Consider the following 19838-nt stretch of genomic DNA (forward strand, 5'->3'; position numbering starts at 1 on the left):
CAGGGTTTTTTTCAAAAAAAGGCAAATGTTCGACGTTTTTATTTTTCGATAAAAGTGGTTATTATAGCACAATTGACATGCGCAGAACCCATTATTCGCCTCTGCGCATGTTTATTATGCAATAGTAACCATATATGTCAAAAAATAAAAGGGTCGAAATTTGGTCATTTTTGGAAAAAATTCCTGTGCTTATTATGTTCATATATTGCGTTATTATAATCTTATAGACGTATAGTAACCATTTATCTAAAAAAAATAAGAGGGTACAAATTTTGGAAAAAATCCCTGTGCTATAGAACAGGTATTTTTTTTTAAAAATTGCTAAAATGTAGTTTTCAAAATACTATTATTATGCAATAATAGTACTATATATTTACATATATTGCATTATCATCATCTTTTATGTATGTAACCATTTATGTAAAAAAATAAAAGGGTTGAAATTTGGTCATTTTTTGAAAAATCCATGTGCGATATAGTACAGGGATTTTAGCCATTTTCGACTAAATCCCTGTACTATATTTTATTTTATTCAGAAATGGCCAAAATATTGACTTTTTTATATATATTTAACTGGTTACTATGACAATAATAAAAATGTAAAATGCAACTCTGTGTTTATCTATTGACGTAACTTGCACAGAACACATGTTTGATATTTTTTAAAGGAGAAACATTTTCAGTCAGTCAGTTTTTAAATTATTACACTGGTCAATATTGGATTTCACATTTTAAGATTATTATTTTCATAATAAACTGAATACTTTTACATGATTCTAAAAGACATACATTCAATCAGTAACTTAATCTTGTGCTTTGTTAATAAAATAAATGATTACATATAATATTGTCAGCTTTTAACAATTTGTATGTAAATAAAATATATAGGAAACTTCTATATCTTCACTAGATTCACATACAACAATCAGCACAGAACAATTGTCGTATTCGAGTGAACCGTTGAGTAGTTTTTTCGTTGAGTACTTATTTAACGGAGTATTTTGAGCGTTGAGATTTTTCTTAACAAAAAAGCTTTCGTTGTCAACATTTTCTTTTCGAATGACTTTCAGTTTAGCACAAATTTACAATTCAAATACAAAAAGTACTCAACGAATCTTTACGTTGACATCGAAAGTTCCCAATCGAATACGACAATTGTAACCAATGAAAATTAATGAAAGTTTAAAATCGAACATTTCCCTTTAATATATTTTGATAAATTTCATCAGTAAGTAATTCAAAGTTTCTGGTTTTACTATCCATATAGTACACAACATCTCCTTTCAGCTTGGGTAAATGGAATGCTTCTTCTCTAAATCCTGTCTTCTTCACTTTGTGAGTAGCTAAAAGTTTTGGATAAAATTGAAATGGTATTAAATATAACTAATAAGAATATAAGTATATATAATAAATAAGTATCATATAATAGGAAACAAAATCACTGTCTAGCCTAGGCCTAGGATGCGAGGCCTAGCAAAACAGTCATGTAGTAGAATTAACAAGATATACAATTGACGTGCATATGTTTTGTTTTTGGGGCCGCGGTGCAGACGACCTGTTCGTACTCGTAAATCATGCAGTGAGCCTAGCGTTATTCTGCAATAGGATTTACACACAGAGTGCTGTTATACTTTTTTGCTGTGCACCTTTTTCACTCCAGTGCATCATAGTGACAAAATAAAGAGCGCACACGTGACTCATTTCAGTGCATCTGATTCGCTACATCATTGAACCCATGTTATAAAAAGCAAATAACGCACAAGTCTAAGTTTTTTTGTTAGGGGGAATGCAGCGCATTCTCGGGTATTCACAATGTCATGCATGTCGCACGATTGTAAATACCCTTGAGTGCGCCACATTTCCACTAACAGGCAACTAAAGACAACTCTCTGTTGGGTTCTACTATAAGACTTACACGTCATTTCAAGTTTTTCTGTAAACCTAATGAAGATTGGTTTAGCATAAGCTGGCAAAGCTTTCTGCAGGTCTTGATTGAGTGTAACCAGATCCACTGTACCAGGTGTACCAACCACAGCTACCATACCAGCCCTACCTTCGTTACCTGTCAAAGCAAAACAAGTCAACATTAAGACATCAATAGGTTTTTTTGTATTTTATTGTAATGTTTTAAATATTCCATTCTGCAATCGCCAGGCTTCCAACTATGAAGAATTTGAATAGAACAATAGAAAAAAAAAATTATAGGATTTACGCTTTCCACAGCATTTATTTGTCAAATATAAAATATCAGAAATTTGGTTTCTGTACACTACAGATCATTACATATATAAACAACAATCATAATAAAAAAATATAATAAGAATATAAATTGTTTTGAGTAAAAAATTATATTTCACATTTTAATGTATATGTATAATCATAACCAGATTATTCTATGGGATTAAAAGATTTTTAAAAAAATCAACAGTACTCAGTTGTGCTAAACAATCCCACAATGGTGTAGTACTTTTAACACAATGGCGTACCTGGAATCTCAACACCATAGCATGTTGCGTCTCGTAGGCCTATCAACCGGCTCACAGTACTCTCCACTTCTGTGGTAGAAACGTTTTCTCCTTTCCAACGGAATGTATCGCCTGAACGATCACAAAAATACATATATCCCAGTTCATCCATATACAGCATGTCCCCTGAATTGTACAAAAGGTTAAATAAATTGTGATTATGTATGATTTAGACAATTATGATTAATATAATAACTGTAGTGTCAAATAATCTCATATCCTAAATCACAGGGCAGATAATAACATTGTTTGGGCTGGGCACTTTGTAATTATTTAGGTGATAATTTTAAATGAAACACTTTTTTTAGACCAATATTTTACAAATATTCAATCACAAGAAATTCTCAGCCATTTTCACACATTCAGGTGGCATAGAGGTCAAAGTTCAGGATAGATATCAGACATAATCAATAATAATTCCTGCCATTTGTTATTTAACTCCAACACTCTTCAACATCATATTAACAAACCTGAAAGAAACACGCTGTCTCCTTTTTCAAAGACATCATATTCAATCTTTTTCCCAGAAGCCTCCTTGTTTACGTAGCCATGGAACTCTCTTGTGGGATCTCCTTTTCTTATCTTGCCAATGAGATGACCAACTTGCCCTGAAACAGTTTTATAATGATCAATTTTTAATAAACGTTTACTGTACATATTTAATAGATGAAAATATATACAGTGGGAAACCCCATTTTCGTAGATACCAAAGTGTACCCTTTATAGGGTTGGTGTAGTGTTAAAACATACACATATTGTATTACACCAGAGGATATACAGTATTTGTGATTAGCACTAGCAATAATAAGCACTAACCTGGTTTGCATCTTTCGCAAAGGCCATTTTTATTCCGAATTATCTCTTTCGTGACTTCATCCACTCTGATAAGTGTCACAGGATAAACATTAGGTACGATGATAGAGTTGAAGCCGACTGCACCAGGATAGCTGGTAGTGTTGATGACGTTTGTGTTGCCTTCCGTTGCACCATAAAACTCAGCAATCTGAGACAATTATAAACATAACAAATATAAATATTGATTGTTGTATTTCAAAACACATCCAACAAAAATGTGTGACAAGTTCTCAGGTTGTGCGGCCGAGCAAGTTCAACGTAACCATTTATTTTCTTCTAATCTATTACAATAATACAAATTATTAAGGTACTGTATTAAAATAAGGTAGGTAAGTATGAATCTCAAATATTTCATCTCGATAAATATATTATATATAAAAAAAAGAAAAAAAAACTATATCATTACTCTCTTACTCATAGAATTATTAATATGTTTACCATTTTCTCTTAAAATAATAATAGAACAAAATGTAAAAAGAAAGGCAACCCTGTGATGTGGAAGCCCACACAAAATAGTAGTCAGGCTGGGGAAAAAATATAATATTACGATAAATACAGGGGCGCCACAAACCATATCAATACAATTGGCACAGATTCAAGGCTCTTCTCGACCATAGCAGTGGTGGTAGAACAGGTCTTCTCAGATAAGGACGGTAGTGGTAGGCGCTGCACTGTTGTGTGTCCATAGAGGACCTACTCCGAATTTCATCAATTGAAGATGAATATTAATACAATTTACAAATAAACACAAACAACTGAAAACAGGGATCCTGCATAAAAAAGCTGTAGCTTCGTTTTTTTGTAGGACCCTTTTACATAAGAACAAGTATATAGAACTTAAATAAACAAAGGTGTTGTTAAGTATATTAACATACACAAAGTTCTGTCTGCACTATCAAACTAGTGGTAGTGATATGCCCAAATATGGTAGTGATATGCTTTAATATGGTAGTGATATGCTTTAATAAGGTAGTAATATGACATCATCATGTCCATATATGGGCACATCACATTTTTTTGTCACATAAAGTTTGATAGTGTAGACAGAGCTTCACAAGCGACAAAATATGTATATCCTTGTCATGCATTATCTTTTCCCATTTCAAAAAGAAAAAAAAAACAATGGCAAGCTCAGCTTTTTGCAACAAATTCGAGCCTCATTCACAGCCAATGATACCAACCTTAGGTATTTTAAACCTGTTAACAAAGTCAGTCCAAATTTTTTTCTGTAGACCATTACCGATAGCCATACGAACAGTATGACCAGTGTCAGATGGACGATCAGGTTGATTAAGCAGGTACCGGCAAATTTCACCAATGTATTGAATAACCTATAATTTAATATAAGAAATGCTTAGTGTCTAATTTATAGTTTAGAATTCTGGCCAGGCTATTCAAATTTAATGATATCAATTTTAGGAGCGACAAAAAAAACATTGAGAATTGATTATTAATTTTTGTATTAGTCACTACTAAATTATAATTTTTGTAATGTTTTATTGAAATGAAATATTGAAAAAAAAAATACATACAGTGGCTTTATATTTTATACAGTCATCCCAAAAACGACTTGCTGAGAATTTTTTCCGAATGGCCATCGTACATCCAGATACTATCACTTGTCCGACCCCTACAATACCACCTGCAGAGTGGTAGAGCGGCATTGCGCAATAGATGATGTCACTGCTTCGAAAGTGGAATGCAAGGGTCATTCCCACAGACATGTACATAAAACTAAAAAGAATAACATAAGAAATAAAAATCAACAAATAGTATTTAAATTATTGCGATCGTCGAATTGAGAACTTGCTTATATGCATTATATATTATAAGATTGAATTATTATTATTATTAATATTATTAAGATGCTCACATAGAGTCTTGTAAGTCTTTGAGTTAGTGACATATATTTGTTGTTAACTATAAGATAAGATTAATAAATAATGTGTTCAAAGTTCTGTAACTGTTTTATGACCCAGATACAAATGATATCTCATTCAACCCTTTGTTAAGATGAAAACCAAATGCTACATATTTTTAGTAAATACTAACCGCGAGTGTGTAATTACAGCTGCTTTTGGCAATCCAGTAGTTCCTGATGTATAGATGTAGATTAATTTATCTGAAATCAAACAAATAAGATAGATTAGACTGGTAATCTCACGATATGAATTAGTCACATTGTGAACGTAATACTTAACTGTGATATAATTTGTAATCAAAATAAATGTACTTCTTGAGTGCAAGATAAGGGTGGGGTCCATTGCAAGAGAAATCGGAGATGTGAAAGTGAACAAGGATCATAAGAAGGACATATAGAAATGTAAAAGACAAAACAAATAAATTACATATAAAATGTAAAAAAGGTAATATAAAAAAGTGAAGAATATCATAAAACCGGAATTATAATATATAAAATCATATAGGAATATTAACGATGAGATACTTTCTTAGTTTAATTTTTAAAATAGGTAACCGAGGCTAGAAAGCTCTTCTCGTCTAATATGAAACATATTATTACCACCCAGAATAAAGCCTGGCAACAACAATAGTATTGTAGTAATAATTTTATTATAAAGTTTAGTGGTGATTTTAGTTTGAAAGATGATAACCATGTATTTGTTTTACCTTTTATTTTTAGGCCATGTGGACTTGTTGGACAGTAAGTTGATGCTGCTTGAATGAGTGGATCTAGATGTATGGCATCCTTAATACCATCTAGCACACAATCTCCAAAACAATAGTACTGCAAGTTTCCAGTTTGTAGTGTTTGAGCTTCAGCAACAGCTGCATAAAGAACGGTTTGAATGGTCAAGAAATGCTAGTAAAGTTAGGTGAACATCTAACAACAGGACGATGAGCTCACCTTGCCAAGATAAGAACTCATAACAGTCCATTGATCTTATGTCTAGTAGCGACAAATACCAACTGTACTATGAGGGTGTGTGGTGCAGTGTGCTGGACGTTGGATTACTGATCGTGGTTCAAATAAAACTCTCGCCGCATTGCTTGTATTCTTAGGCAAGATACTTTACTTGCATTTGCCTCTTTCCACACAGGTGTATAAAATGGGCACCAGTTAAATCAAGACAACTTTGCGCCGATTACTAGCTGCATTTATTATAGGAGTATGATTCCATGATCGGGGTAATAATGAACTATTATTATTATATTCTCAGCTGCACAGTGTCTGTTTAGTGGGCATGGAACTGATCATGTTGCAGCCACAGATAACCCTTTGATCCCTGTTGTTAGATTTCCTTCGGTACACTATGTGTGATTCCAAAAAGGAGGTAATGTAAAGTAAGGTTAAGAATGTCTTGAGGTTTTGGTTGTTACTCTACAGTGTTCCTATTTAGAAGCACTACATATGTACTGCATTTAAAATAACTTTGTGATAACAATGGCTCTGAAACAATGACGCTATTAAGGAGGAGTGACAATAGGCACTTCCCTAAAATATTAAACCCTCCCAGAATAAGCACCACCTGAAACTTTTTTATTTCTATGACAGAAAAAGAAGCTTGTTTGTACAGTAGCCCATCAGTATATTTCTTAATAATCAGCAATTTCAATTTTCTCTAATATAATAGTTTACCACTATTGAGAGCTAAAATAGTACATTAATCCCTGGTTCAATTAAGCTATGCTATTCTTACCATCGGATAGGTCACTACCATAAATCAGTGCCCGGCCATTAGAGACAGAAACACAATGCGCCATGGACTTCAGTCGTAGGTTATAGTTTATGAGAGCAGCCACAACGCCGATCTTGGACAAGCCTAGCCATATGGCGACAAACTCTGGGCTACCCGTCATGAAAATAGCCACTGTATCACCGTGCCTGTAACCTGCTCCAGAAAAATAGTTAGCAACACGATTACTGTAATCCTCTATCTGTTGAAATGTCCATTTTTCGTCCTCGGTCATAAATGCAACTTTATGGGGATGTTTCTTGACGTTAGCTTGAAATTGTTGGTGTACAAGAACATTGTCTTTTTGATATTTATAAAGGCTGTACTTGAGTGCAAATAATGTATATAAAGCTCTGAAATTAAACGAAAATTAAATTAATGGGTTTAATAGGTATTTATCAATGCTTTCTACATAAAGTCCGACTGTTTTATCTCAGTGTGACTACCATAAAAACAATGTATTTTTTATTATAAATTCCTTGTATGTTACGGTACAATACATTATTAGTTTATAAATATGCCTAGCCTAGGATAATACATTATTGACTAGGCCTAGGCCTATTTGGGTTTAAATTCAATTTGCACAAATAATTGTGGAAATTGTGCATACACGAACAATTAATACAACATTGATAAAATCAAAACTAACTTACTGTGCATCTCTTGGTAATGTTTTTATTGCATTTCTGGTAAATCTCCAGCCTCCAGTTACCAGGTAGACAGTATAGGCAATCAGTAGGCTGAGCCCAGCACTTAAGCCTCCAAATCCCCAAAGAACACCTCCAAACAACACAAACAAAAGGCCTTTCTGTGCCATTCTCGCGCTTGGTGCTAAGCTAATAATAAGAAAACGCAAAATGTTCACTCCCCTAATAATACTAGGCCTAGATGAACTTGTTATCATATCACGGAGAATACAATATGCTTAGATAAATGCAATCTTTTTAGTGGCTTATATTATAGAAATCACATGATTAAATCACCCAGGCCAGGCCCAGTAATCTTGACTTTGGTCTCTGCGACCGAAAAACAACACCGCTAAAATAATGACCTAGGTCAAACGATTCGCTTCAGTAATTATTATGAAAACAAATCACCTCTCTCTCCGTCCGCCGCCGATCCTCTCCTCCTCTCTCAGCTTTCCTCATGCCCCGGTTTTTGTTAGAGGCACCTGCATAGAAGTTGATAAATTTCTACTTGACGTATTATGCCTGTCAAGATAGGTTTGACTGATACTGAAGACAGTGTGGCTGAAAAATACCCAGTAAGTTTCTTCGTTTAGGCTTATCAATCATTCTAACATTTTTTTAGTTCTAATTTGTGTAGGTAGGCCTAGCTAGGCCTGCTAGGCCTAGTAAGTAGCAGTAGTAAGTGGTTGTAGTAGGCTAGTCGGATGACTTGCCTCTGCCTAGCTAAATCTAGTACTACCAGCCTCTAGTACACCCAGGCTAGCTAGGTCATTTATAGTCCTGACTCATCGGTTGCTAGTAGTAATAGTATTGGTAGGGTCAAATCAATCATTCAATGCACGTACAAATGCACAATTAGAATCACCAGGTCTACATGAATTTTAAACAAAATCAAATTTAACATTTAAAATTGTATTTATTTTCAGGGTTTACAAGAGTACACAGTATGCCAGTCAAAGGCCTTTGTACAGGGTATCTTGGGCTGTGTTGTAGGTAAGAATATTTTAGTTGTACAAATTAGATATAATAAATAACACTAAACACTAACTAAATTGTTTATTGATTATTTATTATACTTCTACAGGGAGTATTCTATTATTATTTATTATACTATTTAGGAGCAAGCGCAGCTTATACAGGGAGTATTCTATTTCGTAGAAGATTTCCCATTGCGTCTAAACACACAGCAGTTGTTCTTTCCATAGGTAAGTTTTTTTGTTAAGTAATGCCTTGCAATTATTTTTTATTTAAAATTTAAAAGCAAAGAAATTAATTCCTAAGATTGTTGGATTTCTTGTTCCATTTATTCATAATTGCAATGTCTTGAAAATTTTATTTTTTTAGTATGTGGTGTTACATCAGGCTACATCATTACATCAATTGCTACACAAAAATGCCAAAATATGTGGGTCAACTTGGCAAATGATGCACAGCAAGTAAACTCGCATAAAATAAAAGAACACACCAAGATTCAAGCTCTAAGAAAAGCACTAGAAAGTGACAGACCTGCTGAAGTGCATAAAAATAAGTATGGTGATTCATTTGAATAGATATTAAGCCTATATTCTATGAAAAAGATAACTAATGAGGACTCATCTGCAATGATGTACGGCTATATAGTTATAGAGCAAACATACTGCAGCTATGCGAAAGATGCCTTGAAAGATTCCAATCAATTTAATTGTAGTAGTTGTGTAGTAGTTGACCACTTACAGACGTTAACATTGTGATTGGCTACTCCTATCATCAAGATAGCTTATGAAAAAAAAAACTCTCTAAGCAAGGCTGAGGAAAGCATTGTACACAAATAAATTCAATAAAGACGTTGGTGAGTGAAGATGAAACAAAAATTCACAACCCTAAGATCACTAAACCACACTCATCAAACAGACCAATCAGGACTCAGTTGACGCTTGTTACTTGCAAATCAGTTGAGAGGTTTGACACATAGTACATAATTACATTATATAGATACAAAAGGTTTCATTTTTCTCAATTCGCATTTATTTTTACATGGACTTCGGAACAATCCAAGGATTTTTTTTCTATAATTTTTAATTTTCAAGTGAAATTTTTATTTTTGGATTCGATCTTCTTTTGAATTGTGAAAATGCTTTATTGTTTATTATTTACAACAATATCTTGTTAATTCTGGAAGATTTGATTGATGTTTCTGTTTTGTATTTGTTAATCTGAGGCGCCTTGAAGCTAAGGTGGTTCCACCTTGTGAGGCGCCTCTGTGTAATATATTGAATATAAAAAAAAGGTTACATAACAATTCACAATTACCAAAATACAACAAGTAAAAATTAGAAATGTTTTCCAATGTTTCTGTCCCATTAAATCAATTAATTTACAGTAAAAAATGGAACAAACTGGTCTATATAATCATATATGTTATCTGATAATAAGTGAATAATTCTATTGAACCTCTTTATTAAAAATGTTGTAATTTGATATATTACACTTAAAATCTTAAAATGAAAAGCAAATAGTGTTATCAAAACAATTGCTAAACTGTACCAACTACGTAGGTGTACCACATTATTTCCTGGTATAGTAACAATGCGATATATCAGGTTAAAAAAGATGTGCAAAATTACTTTAGAATCTGGTAAAACCCACTGTTAATGTTTCTATAAATGAATACAGTATAATAAATACAAAATGTTAACCATTAAACATGTAACAGATTACCAAGTAAGCTAACTACATTAACATATTTGGTGGTAACTTCAATAGATAAGCACTGTTTTATCTAAAACCAAACCCTAGATTTAATTTTGGGTTGATTGGGCTAGACACACTATGGATTAAATCCATGGACACACTAACCTAAATATTCTTCGCCATCTTAAGAGTCGTATTTGGCAATTTGAAACAAAAAAATTAAATTGACAGATAATATTTTGATAGCAAATGTCATAACCCACTAGTATGTTACACTGTACATTAACATTAACATTAACGTTACGTTAGTAAATACTGCTTGCCTCCCATAGTAGTATTGTAGTATGTATGCATATTCCAGGCCTGTGTTCGGTTAGCCTGCACTGCTGGTCCCCAATTAGCTGTAGGTCTGCTGATTGTCCTCCAACGCTATCGGAAATAAAACATTTTGTGTAATTGCTTTTCTAAAATTATAGTAAACAAAATTAACCAAACATATTGAATTGTAAAATGTTTTATTATTTTTGTCTTGTTGTAGGTTTACAAAGAAAAAACTCTTGAAAAATAATTAAAAGGTGGAAGAACAAAGTTAAAAATAGAGAGCCAATTGACAATTTTTCGGTTGTGTTTTTAAATATCTAAACTTCATGGCGTTGAAATTGTCTATATAAAAATAACATAGGCATACTAGCTGTAGTTTAGTTTTCCCAAGAGTAGTAGTATTCAATAATCAATACATTTACAAGAAGTAGATCCAAGACAAATTAATCTTCACAGTAATTGAGGAGCAACAACCCGGATGAAAAATATGCGAAGTAGATCCTTTACTGTTCAACAATGAACAGGAGGAGGCATGAAAGAAAGCCGAAAGTGACATAGAAGAAGTCACCTAGGACATATAGAAGAAGTCACCCAGGACATAGAAGAAGTCACCCAGGACATATAGAAGAAATCACCCAGGACATAGAAGAAGTCACCCAGGACATATAGAAGAAATCACCCAGGACATAGAAGAAGTCACCCAGGACATAGAGGAAGTCACACAGGACATAAAAGAAGTCACCCAGGACATATAGAAGAAGTCACCCAGGATATATAGAAGAGAAGTCACCCAGGACACAGAAGAAGTCACCCAGGACACAGAAGAAGTCACCCCGGACATAGAGGAAGTCACACAAGACATAAAAGAAGTCACCCAGGACATATAGAAGAAGTCACCCAGGATATATAGAAGAGAAGTCACCCAGGACACAGAAGAAGTCACCCAGGACACAGTAGAAGTCACCCAAGACATATAGAAGAAGAAGTCACCCAAGACATAGAGGAAGTCACACAGGACATAGAAGATGTCACCCAGGATAGAAGAAGTCACCCTTGGAAGAAGAAAGCGTGACTCATGTGAAGAGGAGAAAAAAACGATCTATATAAGAAGCAAGATAACTTACTGACGTACTACATATCGAAATACTGGAAATACCCACCTCAGAAAAGCTTCCACTCGCATTTATGAATTCGTATATCATAACCAATGGAATAAAAATAAGAGTAAGTCCAATAATAAACCAGCCAGTAACGTGTGCCCATTCTGGATGCACTTCATGATTGTATGTTGGCTCACTCCAGTTCATCAAATTGTACAGTAACACAAACTGAAACAAAAATACATTATTTTTTATATTTATCTGCATTCATTATTTTCAAATTGGATAAGAGTTTTAGGAAGTACCCAATGTTCGCTATTGTGTAAATTATTGATATACAAGTAGAACCAATAAAGGTTATTTTCATTGCTGTTTTGGCTTTTCATTCAGACAACCGAGTTGTGAAAAAATAACGCGTTAAGGCCAGTTTGGACAGACGAGTGGTAGCGATAACAAAGAAATGACCATTTACGCACAACGCGGAGCTGACGGGCGGTTCCCGTTCAGGATAGGATACAGATTCTACGTGGGACAAGCTACGCGGTTTTCCGCTTACCGTTACCGCTCGTCTGTGTAAATGACCATGTTCTAAGGCGTAGTGGTTCCCAATACTTACGAGAAGCAGAGACGGAGTAATAACTGTCCAGTTCAATTGCCACCAGAAGAACATTGGAAATTTGTAGAAGCAGGAATCTCCAAGCATCGATCTGATGTCATTTGTAAATCTCTTAATGCCATACACCCACGAGATGGTAATAAGCTCAAGGAGGCCAAACATAATCAAGCCGATACTTGGGACGTAAGAATCGATCATTGAAATCCAGTAAGCTCCTGCCCTGGTGACGCAGATTAGACCAAGGACAAAACCAATCAAGCAAACAACAAATGTAACCAAACTCTTCTTCTTTTGCAATGGGAAACTGTCGCATATAGCTGTAACTACACTTTCGATAATCACCATCTACAAAATCGTTGAATAGTGATATTAACAACAACAAAAAGAACATACTGTATATAATATAAAATTGTTCTAGGCATAGTTTATATCGTAAAAGAAGGAGCAAAGCCTACACGTTGCTTTTCAGGGGTTGCTTCAGAAAACTTTTAAATCCCAATTGATCCAGTGAAAAGTCTTACCTGGCTGTCAATTCCCAGTGTAATCAACATCAAGAAAAATATAATAGCCCAAAAGGTAGATCCTGGAAGAAGCGACAATCCCTCTGGATACACAACAAACGCCAATCCAAATCCTACGAAAAATAAATATTACAGTTAAACCGTATTATGAATCTAAACTTTCACAATTTCTTGATGAATAGGGTTTGGATTAGGTTGCTGAATTAATGTTCTCATTTAATCGTATACTAGTTACGGTATAAACACAAATGAACATATTTTTAGTCGCGTGGAAGCGACTCTATAGTTCACTATGTCGGTCGGTCGGTCTGTCTGTCTGTCTGTCTGTCGGTCTGTCTGTCTGTCTGTCGGTCCGGTATCACTATGCGTTTTATCGCTTTATGACCTTATCTTGATATCAGTTTAATCTAGCTAAGTCAATTTTTCACAGAATATTCCTTATGGCCAGGAATCGATGTGGTTATGTTTTCACGGTGCGCAATAAAAAATTACGCGGTCTACGCACGATTTAACGAAATCACGTTTGTAATCATATCTTAACAACCATGAATCACAATTAAATAAAATTTGGTACTCATAAATTTCAGGGCATAAATCATCATATGGCAATACAATTACGTGCGTAGCGCATGTAACGCATGCGTACGCGCGCTTAAAATTTTCAAAATTTATTTTCGATGAAATAAGAGTACGTTTCAGGCAATTTTAAGCGTTTACAAAATTGCCATGAGTGCGCAGATTTTTGCGCGCGCACTGCGCGTTAAATGTTATTGCGCACTCTTTTTACCCGATTTCTGTTTTCTTGACTTACTTTTCAACTCGAAATTACGTTATACGAGCACGTCAAAAGTGACAGGCTACGCACGTGTAAATTTAAAAAATATAAATGTTTTTAAACATTTCAACATTTTTAAACATGTTCAGTAATTTCGGTCAGTATAGTTCACTATGTCGGTCGGTCCGTCTGTCTGTCGGTCTGTCTGTCTGTCGGTCTGTCTGTCTGTCGGTCTGTTTGTCTGTCGGTCCGGTATCACTATGCATTGTAGCACGCGACTTAATGGCTGTTGGCCTTGTTAATAAAAGTATAAATGAATTGCTTCTATGGGCAGATTTACATGTGATATACAACATGTTAAAATAAAGAATAGGAAATATAGTGACATGTTATGGACAACAATCACCCACCCCAGAAATATAATAATTATACCATCAACATACCAGATTCAACAACATCTGGAACTGCTTTGCCCTGTTCTTTAGCAATGTGTCCAAGTACGGAGAAAATTGCGAAACCAGCAAATACACTAGTGGCACAGTTTGCGATCGAAACAAAGACTGAATCACTGGAATAAAGCATATTTGTTTATTTGACATTGAGATCTACATCATTGTCATTTTTCAGTAATTTGCCATTAGATTTATATATTTAATGTTATTATAATTTCCTACAACAGCACCCCTCAATATAAATGATTATATCAACTAACATTTCATGAATTTTCCGCCTTAAAAATAATTAGGCTAATAAATTTACTTATGCCTATTTAAACAACACCGTTCAACGAATACAATACACGTAGTAAAAATGTGTAGGCTACTCTTCATTGTAAATCTAGTTTCATTTTACCGTCCTCGGTTGTTTGGAACAATCTAGCGTTATTTATATCATTCATTTCTTCACAATGCAACAATATAATGTTAGGCTGTGAAATGATTAGGAATTGTTTTAACTTTGGTTTAAAGGTATTATAATGAGAAGTAATTTAAAAACTACTTATATAGTACCACTTTCACATTTCTCTAGCAAAACTCACACAACACATTTGTTCGATGTGTTTGCATGCTCGGTGTATGTAAACTCAGGAGTTTTGCTATAATAGGTGAATGATGAAAGAAGATATGTCGAATATATATTATTATTTTTCAACTGTAGGCCTACTCACAAATAACCATTGTTGTGAAAGCGATTGTATGAAGAAAGTGTGACCAATCCGCCCGAAGCAGCACTGAGAGAGAAGAAGATCTGTGTAGCTGCCTTAAGCCATACCTACAAAATACAAAAAAATGTGAAATACTTCCTTAAATAATAATAAGTCAATAGATTAAATAAACAAAACATTCTCTAGTGTGGTTGGTGGTGAATACGGCTACTTTCATGATTTTCGAATTTTTCCATAATGGATTTCATGGTTGGTTTTTGTTTTTTTTTATTGATTTTCACACTTGATTAATAATAATTAGGTTACAATAAACATCATAATATATATGAGAGAGATGTGTGGCTGGTGGGCAAATAAATTCAAAGAAGAAGAAGAAGTTACCGAAGGGCAGAGCAAACGTCGAGACAATAGAAAGCAAACAACTCCAAACTGGATGGATTATGTGATTTTGTGAATAACAAAAACTAGTATGCATTGAAAACAAATGGGGAAGCCGCATAAGAATATTACGTTACGAATCAGGATATTTGTATTTCAAGCTAAATTAGGCTGCCCCAAACAGTTAACTATGAAATTGTCAAAATAATAAGATACCAAGCAGTTGTTAAGTTACAATCATGGTACATAGAATATATCGAATCACATAATTATAAGAACTTAACAGTATTAAAACTAAATTACTAAGGTAATAAAAATGTAAACATTGATCATCAGTGCTGCTGACAATTTTATTTTCTGTCAATTTTGTATGAATTGTAAATTTTTCATAAAGATAATTATTCAATGATTTTCTATGTTTATTTAATTAATTTGTCATGCTTATATTTTGAGTATTAATAATTCTTAGGTAGGTTGGGAGCGACGTATGGGTATAAGACTCGCTCCGATCCGAATAACGTGACAGTTTTGATAACTCATTATACTGTATGCATTTACATATTGAAGATAAAAGTGTATTTTACTAAAGCGTGGTTCCCACTAGAACGCAACGCTGCGGCGTATTGACACAAAGTGCTGTATTGTGTAATCAAAAATGGGAACCGACGACCAGAAAGTGCTGCAAACATCGCAGGTTTGACTTCACGCAGGCGGAGGCAAACTATTATTAGAAGAGTATTTTCTTACGTTGTGTAGTTTGCGTTACGTTGCGTCGCTAGTGGGAACCAAGCTTTACCTGTGGAGTTGTAATATCTTCCCATTTAGGCTTAATGAAGAAATCAATTCCGTCACCGGCGCCGTCGAGTGTCACACCACGAACAAAAAGAGCGAGCAACACAGCATATGGGAATAAAGCTGTGAAATAGACAACCTATCAAAACATACAATATTATATCAATAACTCCATGATCAATCTAATATTTAAAATCGTCTGGATGATAAGTCTAATCAAGGATAGTGTAAAGAAATTCCATACGTTTAACTCTCCAGTGAGTAATATTCGTAAGGAACAGTTACATACGAAACTGAATCTTAAGCGTCAGAAAAAATATAAAAACAGCTTAAAACGTTAAAGAAATGAAATATCTGGATTACATTATTTTTGGGTTTTTTTTACGGCATAGTGTAACAGCAACACTTACTTTATTAGGCTATAGTGTCTATTCACCATCCAAACCTCTTACGCAATATTTGATTAACTTAAATTAACTGAAGTCTTACCTTTCCCAAAGATTTTACTCCTTTTACAAGACTGAAAAAGACTAGAACCCATGCCAAGAAAAGACAAAGAACAAGTTCCCAGATAAGTCCACCAGTTTCGTTCATTGAAACGAATTTTTGCAATACAACATGCCTGAAAAAAAAAACATAGGCAAAAGTTGACGAGCCAACGACGCAACATTTTGTTTCTCAAATAGGCCTACATTGAAAATATGCTACAGGAAAAAACAGGCCAAATAAGTGTCATAAGAGTGCCGTCTGTAGCAAAAATGGAATGAGATTAGTTGCCCAAAACTTACTTCCAATATTCTTCAGTCGGTCTCTTTCTGTAGTCTGCATACGTATCAATATAATTTGACGTATTCCAGGTGCCGTTTGCATAAACTACGTTGATCTCTCCCAGTTCGGAATTCGTCATATTGAGCTCTGTAATATTTTGACACGTTGTCTCTATCATGATTTTACCGGGTTGACTTAAACACTGCTCGTACTTCAGGAAGCAATTTACGGTGTTGAAATCGTGATCGCAGTGCTCCCAAGGTAGATTTAATGTGAATGAGGCAAACATGTAATATATTGCGTAACAGATGATCACATTGTAATACACACCAACAAAGGCTGATACTATAACCATGCCGAACCCAATACCTGTACATTGAAAAGAATAAAGTTTCCAAGTATGTTACCGCTCAAGGAAGTAAATGCGGTCTACTGTAGTATCAGCCAATTTGGGACTGAGTTCAGATTTTGATATATTAATTGATCAAAACCAACCTCTAAACATGGGAGAGGCTCTCCAAACAGTGATTGGACCTTGGCTACTGTACTGACCGAGACAGACTTCGAAAAAGAAAATTGGCATTCCAGCAAAGAACAACATAAAAGCATACGGTACAAGGAATGCGCCTAATATAGTAAGAAAAAACAATATATATTATTGAACCATACATTTAGACATTATTAACATATATTTTTTTAAATTTCAGAAACTACTCCATACCTATAGAATATAGACTGATGCCATATTCTAAAGGTCTGATTATGACGCCTTCCGTCAGTTTCCAGCTGAATTTATCACAGAGTGCATAATGCAAAATATTAGCATGGGACAACCGTACTTACTTTATACAAAAAGACTAATCTACGCATGCGTATAAGCTGGACTTTGTCGACTATTCATAACGGTCAATTTATATAAAACTCGATGACGTATTATCTTGTTTTTTCCACTTACCACCTCCGTTAGAATAAGCCAGGTACGGAAACTTCCACACATTTCCAAGACCGACAGCATATCCGAGGGTGGACAAAACAAAGTGTCGTTTTTGGGACCAGTTTCCTCGGGCTGGATTCTCGTCAGCACTATCGGTTAAACTTACTTGATCATTCTAGAACCAAAATTAGTGGTCGATGAAACAGTGATAACTAAAAGAGTGGTCATCAATATACTTGTTTTGTAGAAATATTTTTTAATATTTGTCATTTTTGTATATATTTTTTTCACCTTTTTAGTGGAAGTCATTTCTGTATCTGCATCTCTGTCATTTGATTTAAAATAAAATAAATAAATGAAATAATTCAATTCAATTCAAAATAACATTTATTTACTTCGTTTTAAGATTTAAACAAAAATGGAATAAATAAGAAATAACATAGACAAATAACAATAAATCTGGGGTAAAAGGAAGAAGGCAGGATCCCAGAAAGATACAGGATCTTGAGTCGGGTCTGCCTCGGATAGGATGCTATAACTAGGCTCTATTATTTATTTATTTTCTTAACCTCCATTCTCATTCTACAGTTTGGTATTGCAGTGTTCATTAGGTGGACTCTCTCATCGTAGGCCTATCCCATAGCAGTACAGTACTCAACATTTAAGTATTATAATTCCCACCATCAGAGTGAGTTAACACCTTGAACAAATTGCAGTTCATTTCGGTCTCAACAGTGTGTTAAAAAAAATCTCCCACTCCCTGACACGCACACGCCTTGATTGGTCCAATCGTATGGGAATTTGCATTAATCGGCACCTGTTTCGTCCGTATTTAATTTTACTTAAACCTTTATATTACCCAAGTTGAAGTGAAACATGGGTAATAAGTAGGCCTATTACCCTAATCTAAGCTTTTAAAAACAATGAGAAGCGGCACTTCTCTACCAACATATATATTTGCGTAATGATAATGACATACAAGCTTCAATATTTGTTCATATATGATACATTTTACAAGAGAGGTGGTGTTACCATCTTTATATCGTAATATTATGTAAATCTATACATTATTGTATATCGAATATCAGAAAAGGTTACCTTACGGCAACTTACCGACATATTTGCAACTCCTTTATATATGTTTCCACCTTGTTGTATTTTTGCAACCAAAACAGGTAGAATCGCAAGATGTAGCAGCAAGCGCTTGGATGGGTGTGCGCAAACCACTCTACAAGCTAGACTGGGTGGTCATGTGACATAATAGTGATTTACTTCTATGGAATGTTGGGTTTTAATATCTGTTTTTCTATGCACCGTTTCACTATTATTCGAAATTGTATTGTTTATGCGGAAAGAACAGGATGCAATTCAATAGTCAAATTCAATGCTTCTATAATAATTGTTCGACGATATTTTCATTTGATAATTCATTTTATGCTTTCAATTAAGACACGCGTTCTGGAGAGACAGCGTTCCGGAGATTAAACAAACTATTCTGAAATTGTTTCGGTCTTTGACATTTCTTTTAAATTGAACTTTTTATAAATTATGATGTCATTGATATAGCGCGTTAACAGCTATTATGCAACTAACTAGTTTAAAGAATAATTATTTTACAATGGTGGCCCAATATCACGCCATATTTTAGTAGTAAATTAAGCCACCCACCTCTTTGAAAGTTTGTGCTTTTCGTAAGGTACGGTTTGGGGATATTTTTTTTTTATTCGACCCTATTTCTGTCGTCAACCTTCCTACTATCAGAGGGCATGGTCTTTTCATAGTATATATCATTATTTATTTATATCATCATAGTATTGATATCAATAACTCCATGATCAATCTAATATTTAAAATTGTCTGGATGATAGGTCTAATCAAGGATAGTGTAAAGATTCAGAAATTCCATACGTTTAACTCTCCAGTGAGTAATATCCCTAAGGAACGGTTATATACGAAACTGAATCTTAAGCGTCAGAAAAAAATATAAAAACATCTTAGGCCTAAAACGTTAACGAAATGAAATATTTCTATTCG

At 34.2% G+C, this 19838-nt stretch overlaps 3 protein-coding genes across 4 annotated transcripts; 1 reads left to right on the plus strand and 2 right to left on the minus strand.

The window, feature by feature from the left end:
* Nucleotides 1–78: 78 nt before the first annotated feature.
* On the minus strand, nt 79–8265 carry LOC140046992 (long-chain fatty acid transport protein 4-like). Of its 2 annotated transcripts, XM_072091786.1 has the most exons (12): nt 8173–8265; nt 7729–7911; nt 7040–7428; nt 6009–6167; nt 5433–5502; nt 4913–5114; nt 4562–4711; nt 3342–3528; nt 2996–3133; nt 2487–2651; nt 1916–2062; nt 79–1343 (listed from the first exon to the last, which is right to left on the minus strand). In XM_072091786.1, exons 2-12 carry the CDS (start codon nt 7890–7892, stop codon nt 1183–1185), a joined length of 1932 nt encoding a protein of 643 aa, XP_071947887.1. In that variant the 5' UTR covers nt 7893–7911; nt 8173–8265; the 3' UTR covers nt 79–1182. The 2 variants fall into 2 exon arrangements, with proteins under 2 accessions (XP_071947887.1, XP_071947886.1); XM_072091785.1 differs by lacking the exon at nt 8173–8265 and having other exon boundaries at nt 7729–8063.
* LOC140046995 (transmembrane protein 141-like) lies at nt 8192–10940 on the plus strand. The gene is made up of 4 exons (XM_072091790.1): nt 8192–8339; nt 8691–8757; nt 8883–8969; nt 9109–10940. Exons 1-4 carry the CDS (start codon nt 8283–8285, stop codon nt 9312–9314), a joined length of 417 nt encoding a protein of 138 aa, XP_071947891.1. The 5' UTR covers nt 8192–8282; the 3' UTR covers nt 9315–10940.
* On the minus strand, nt 10735–19037 carry LOC140046993 (sodium- and chloride-dependent neutral and basic amino acid transporter B(0+)-like). Its single transcript, XM_072091787.1, has 12 exons — nt 18918–19037; nt 17826–17979; nt 17366–17497; nt 16891–17239; nt 16592–16724; nt 16107–16241; nt 14936–15039; nt 14211–14335; nt 12993–13105; nt 12472–12816; nt 11916–12083; nt 10735–10863 (listed from the first exon to the last, which is right to left on the minus strand). The coding sequence occupies exons 1-12, from the start codon at nt 18921–18923 to the stop codon at nt 10735–10737; spliced, it is 1893 nt and encodes a 630-aa protein (XP_071947888.1). The 5' UTR covers nt 18924–19037.
* Between the last annotated feature and the right edge of the window lie 801 nt (nt 19038–19838).

Source organism: Antedon mediterranea, chromosome 4, assembly GCF_964355755.1.
Source record: "Antedon mediterranea chromosome 4, ecAntMedi1.1, whole genome shotgun sequence".
Lineage (NCBI taxonomy): Eukaryota > Metazoa > Echinodermata > Crinoidea > Comatulida > Antedonidae > Antedon > Antedon mediterranea.

Coding starts and splice junctions, on each gene's coding strand:
- LOC140046992 (XM_072091785.1), bottom strand. CDS start 7,979: ATGATAACAAGTTCATCTAGGCCTAGTATTATTAGGGGAGTGAACATT. Junction 5,115..5,432: donor GCTGTAATTACACACTCGCG/GTTAGTATTTAC, acceptor TATTCTTTTTAG/TTTTATGTACATGTCTGTGG. Junction 1,344..1,915: donor AGAAAAACTTGAAATGACGT/GTAAGTCTTATA, acceptor CAAAACTTTTAG/CTACTCACAAAGTGAAGAAG.
- LOC140046995 (XM_072091790.1), top strand. CDS start 8,283: ATGCCTGTCAAGATAGGTTTGACTGATACTGAAGACAGTGTGGCTGAA. Junction 8,340..8,690: donor GTGTGGCTGAAAAATACCCA/GTAAGTTTCTTC, acceptor ATTTATTTTCAG/GGTTTACAAGAGTACACAGT. Junction 8,758..8,882: donor TATCTTGGGCTGTGTTGTAG/GTAAGAATATTT, acceptor TATACTATTTAG/GAGCAAGCGCAGCTTATACA.
- LOC140046993 (XM_072091787.1), bottom strand. Junction 12,817..12,992: donor CACTGGGAATTGACAGCCAG/GTAAGACTTTTC, acceptor ACGATTTTGTAG/ATGGTGATTATCGAAAGTGT. Junction 12,084..12,471: donor TTACTCCGTCTCTGCTTCTC/GTAAGTATTGGG, acceptor TTTTTGTTTCAG/TTTGTGTTACTGTACAATTT.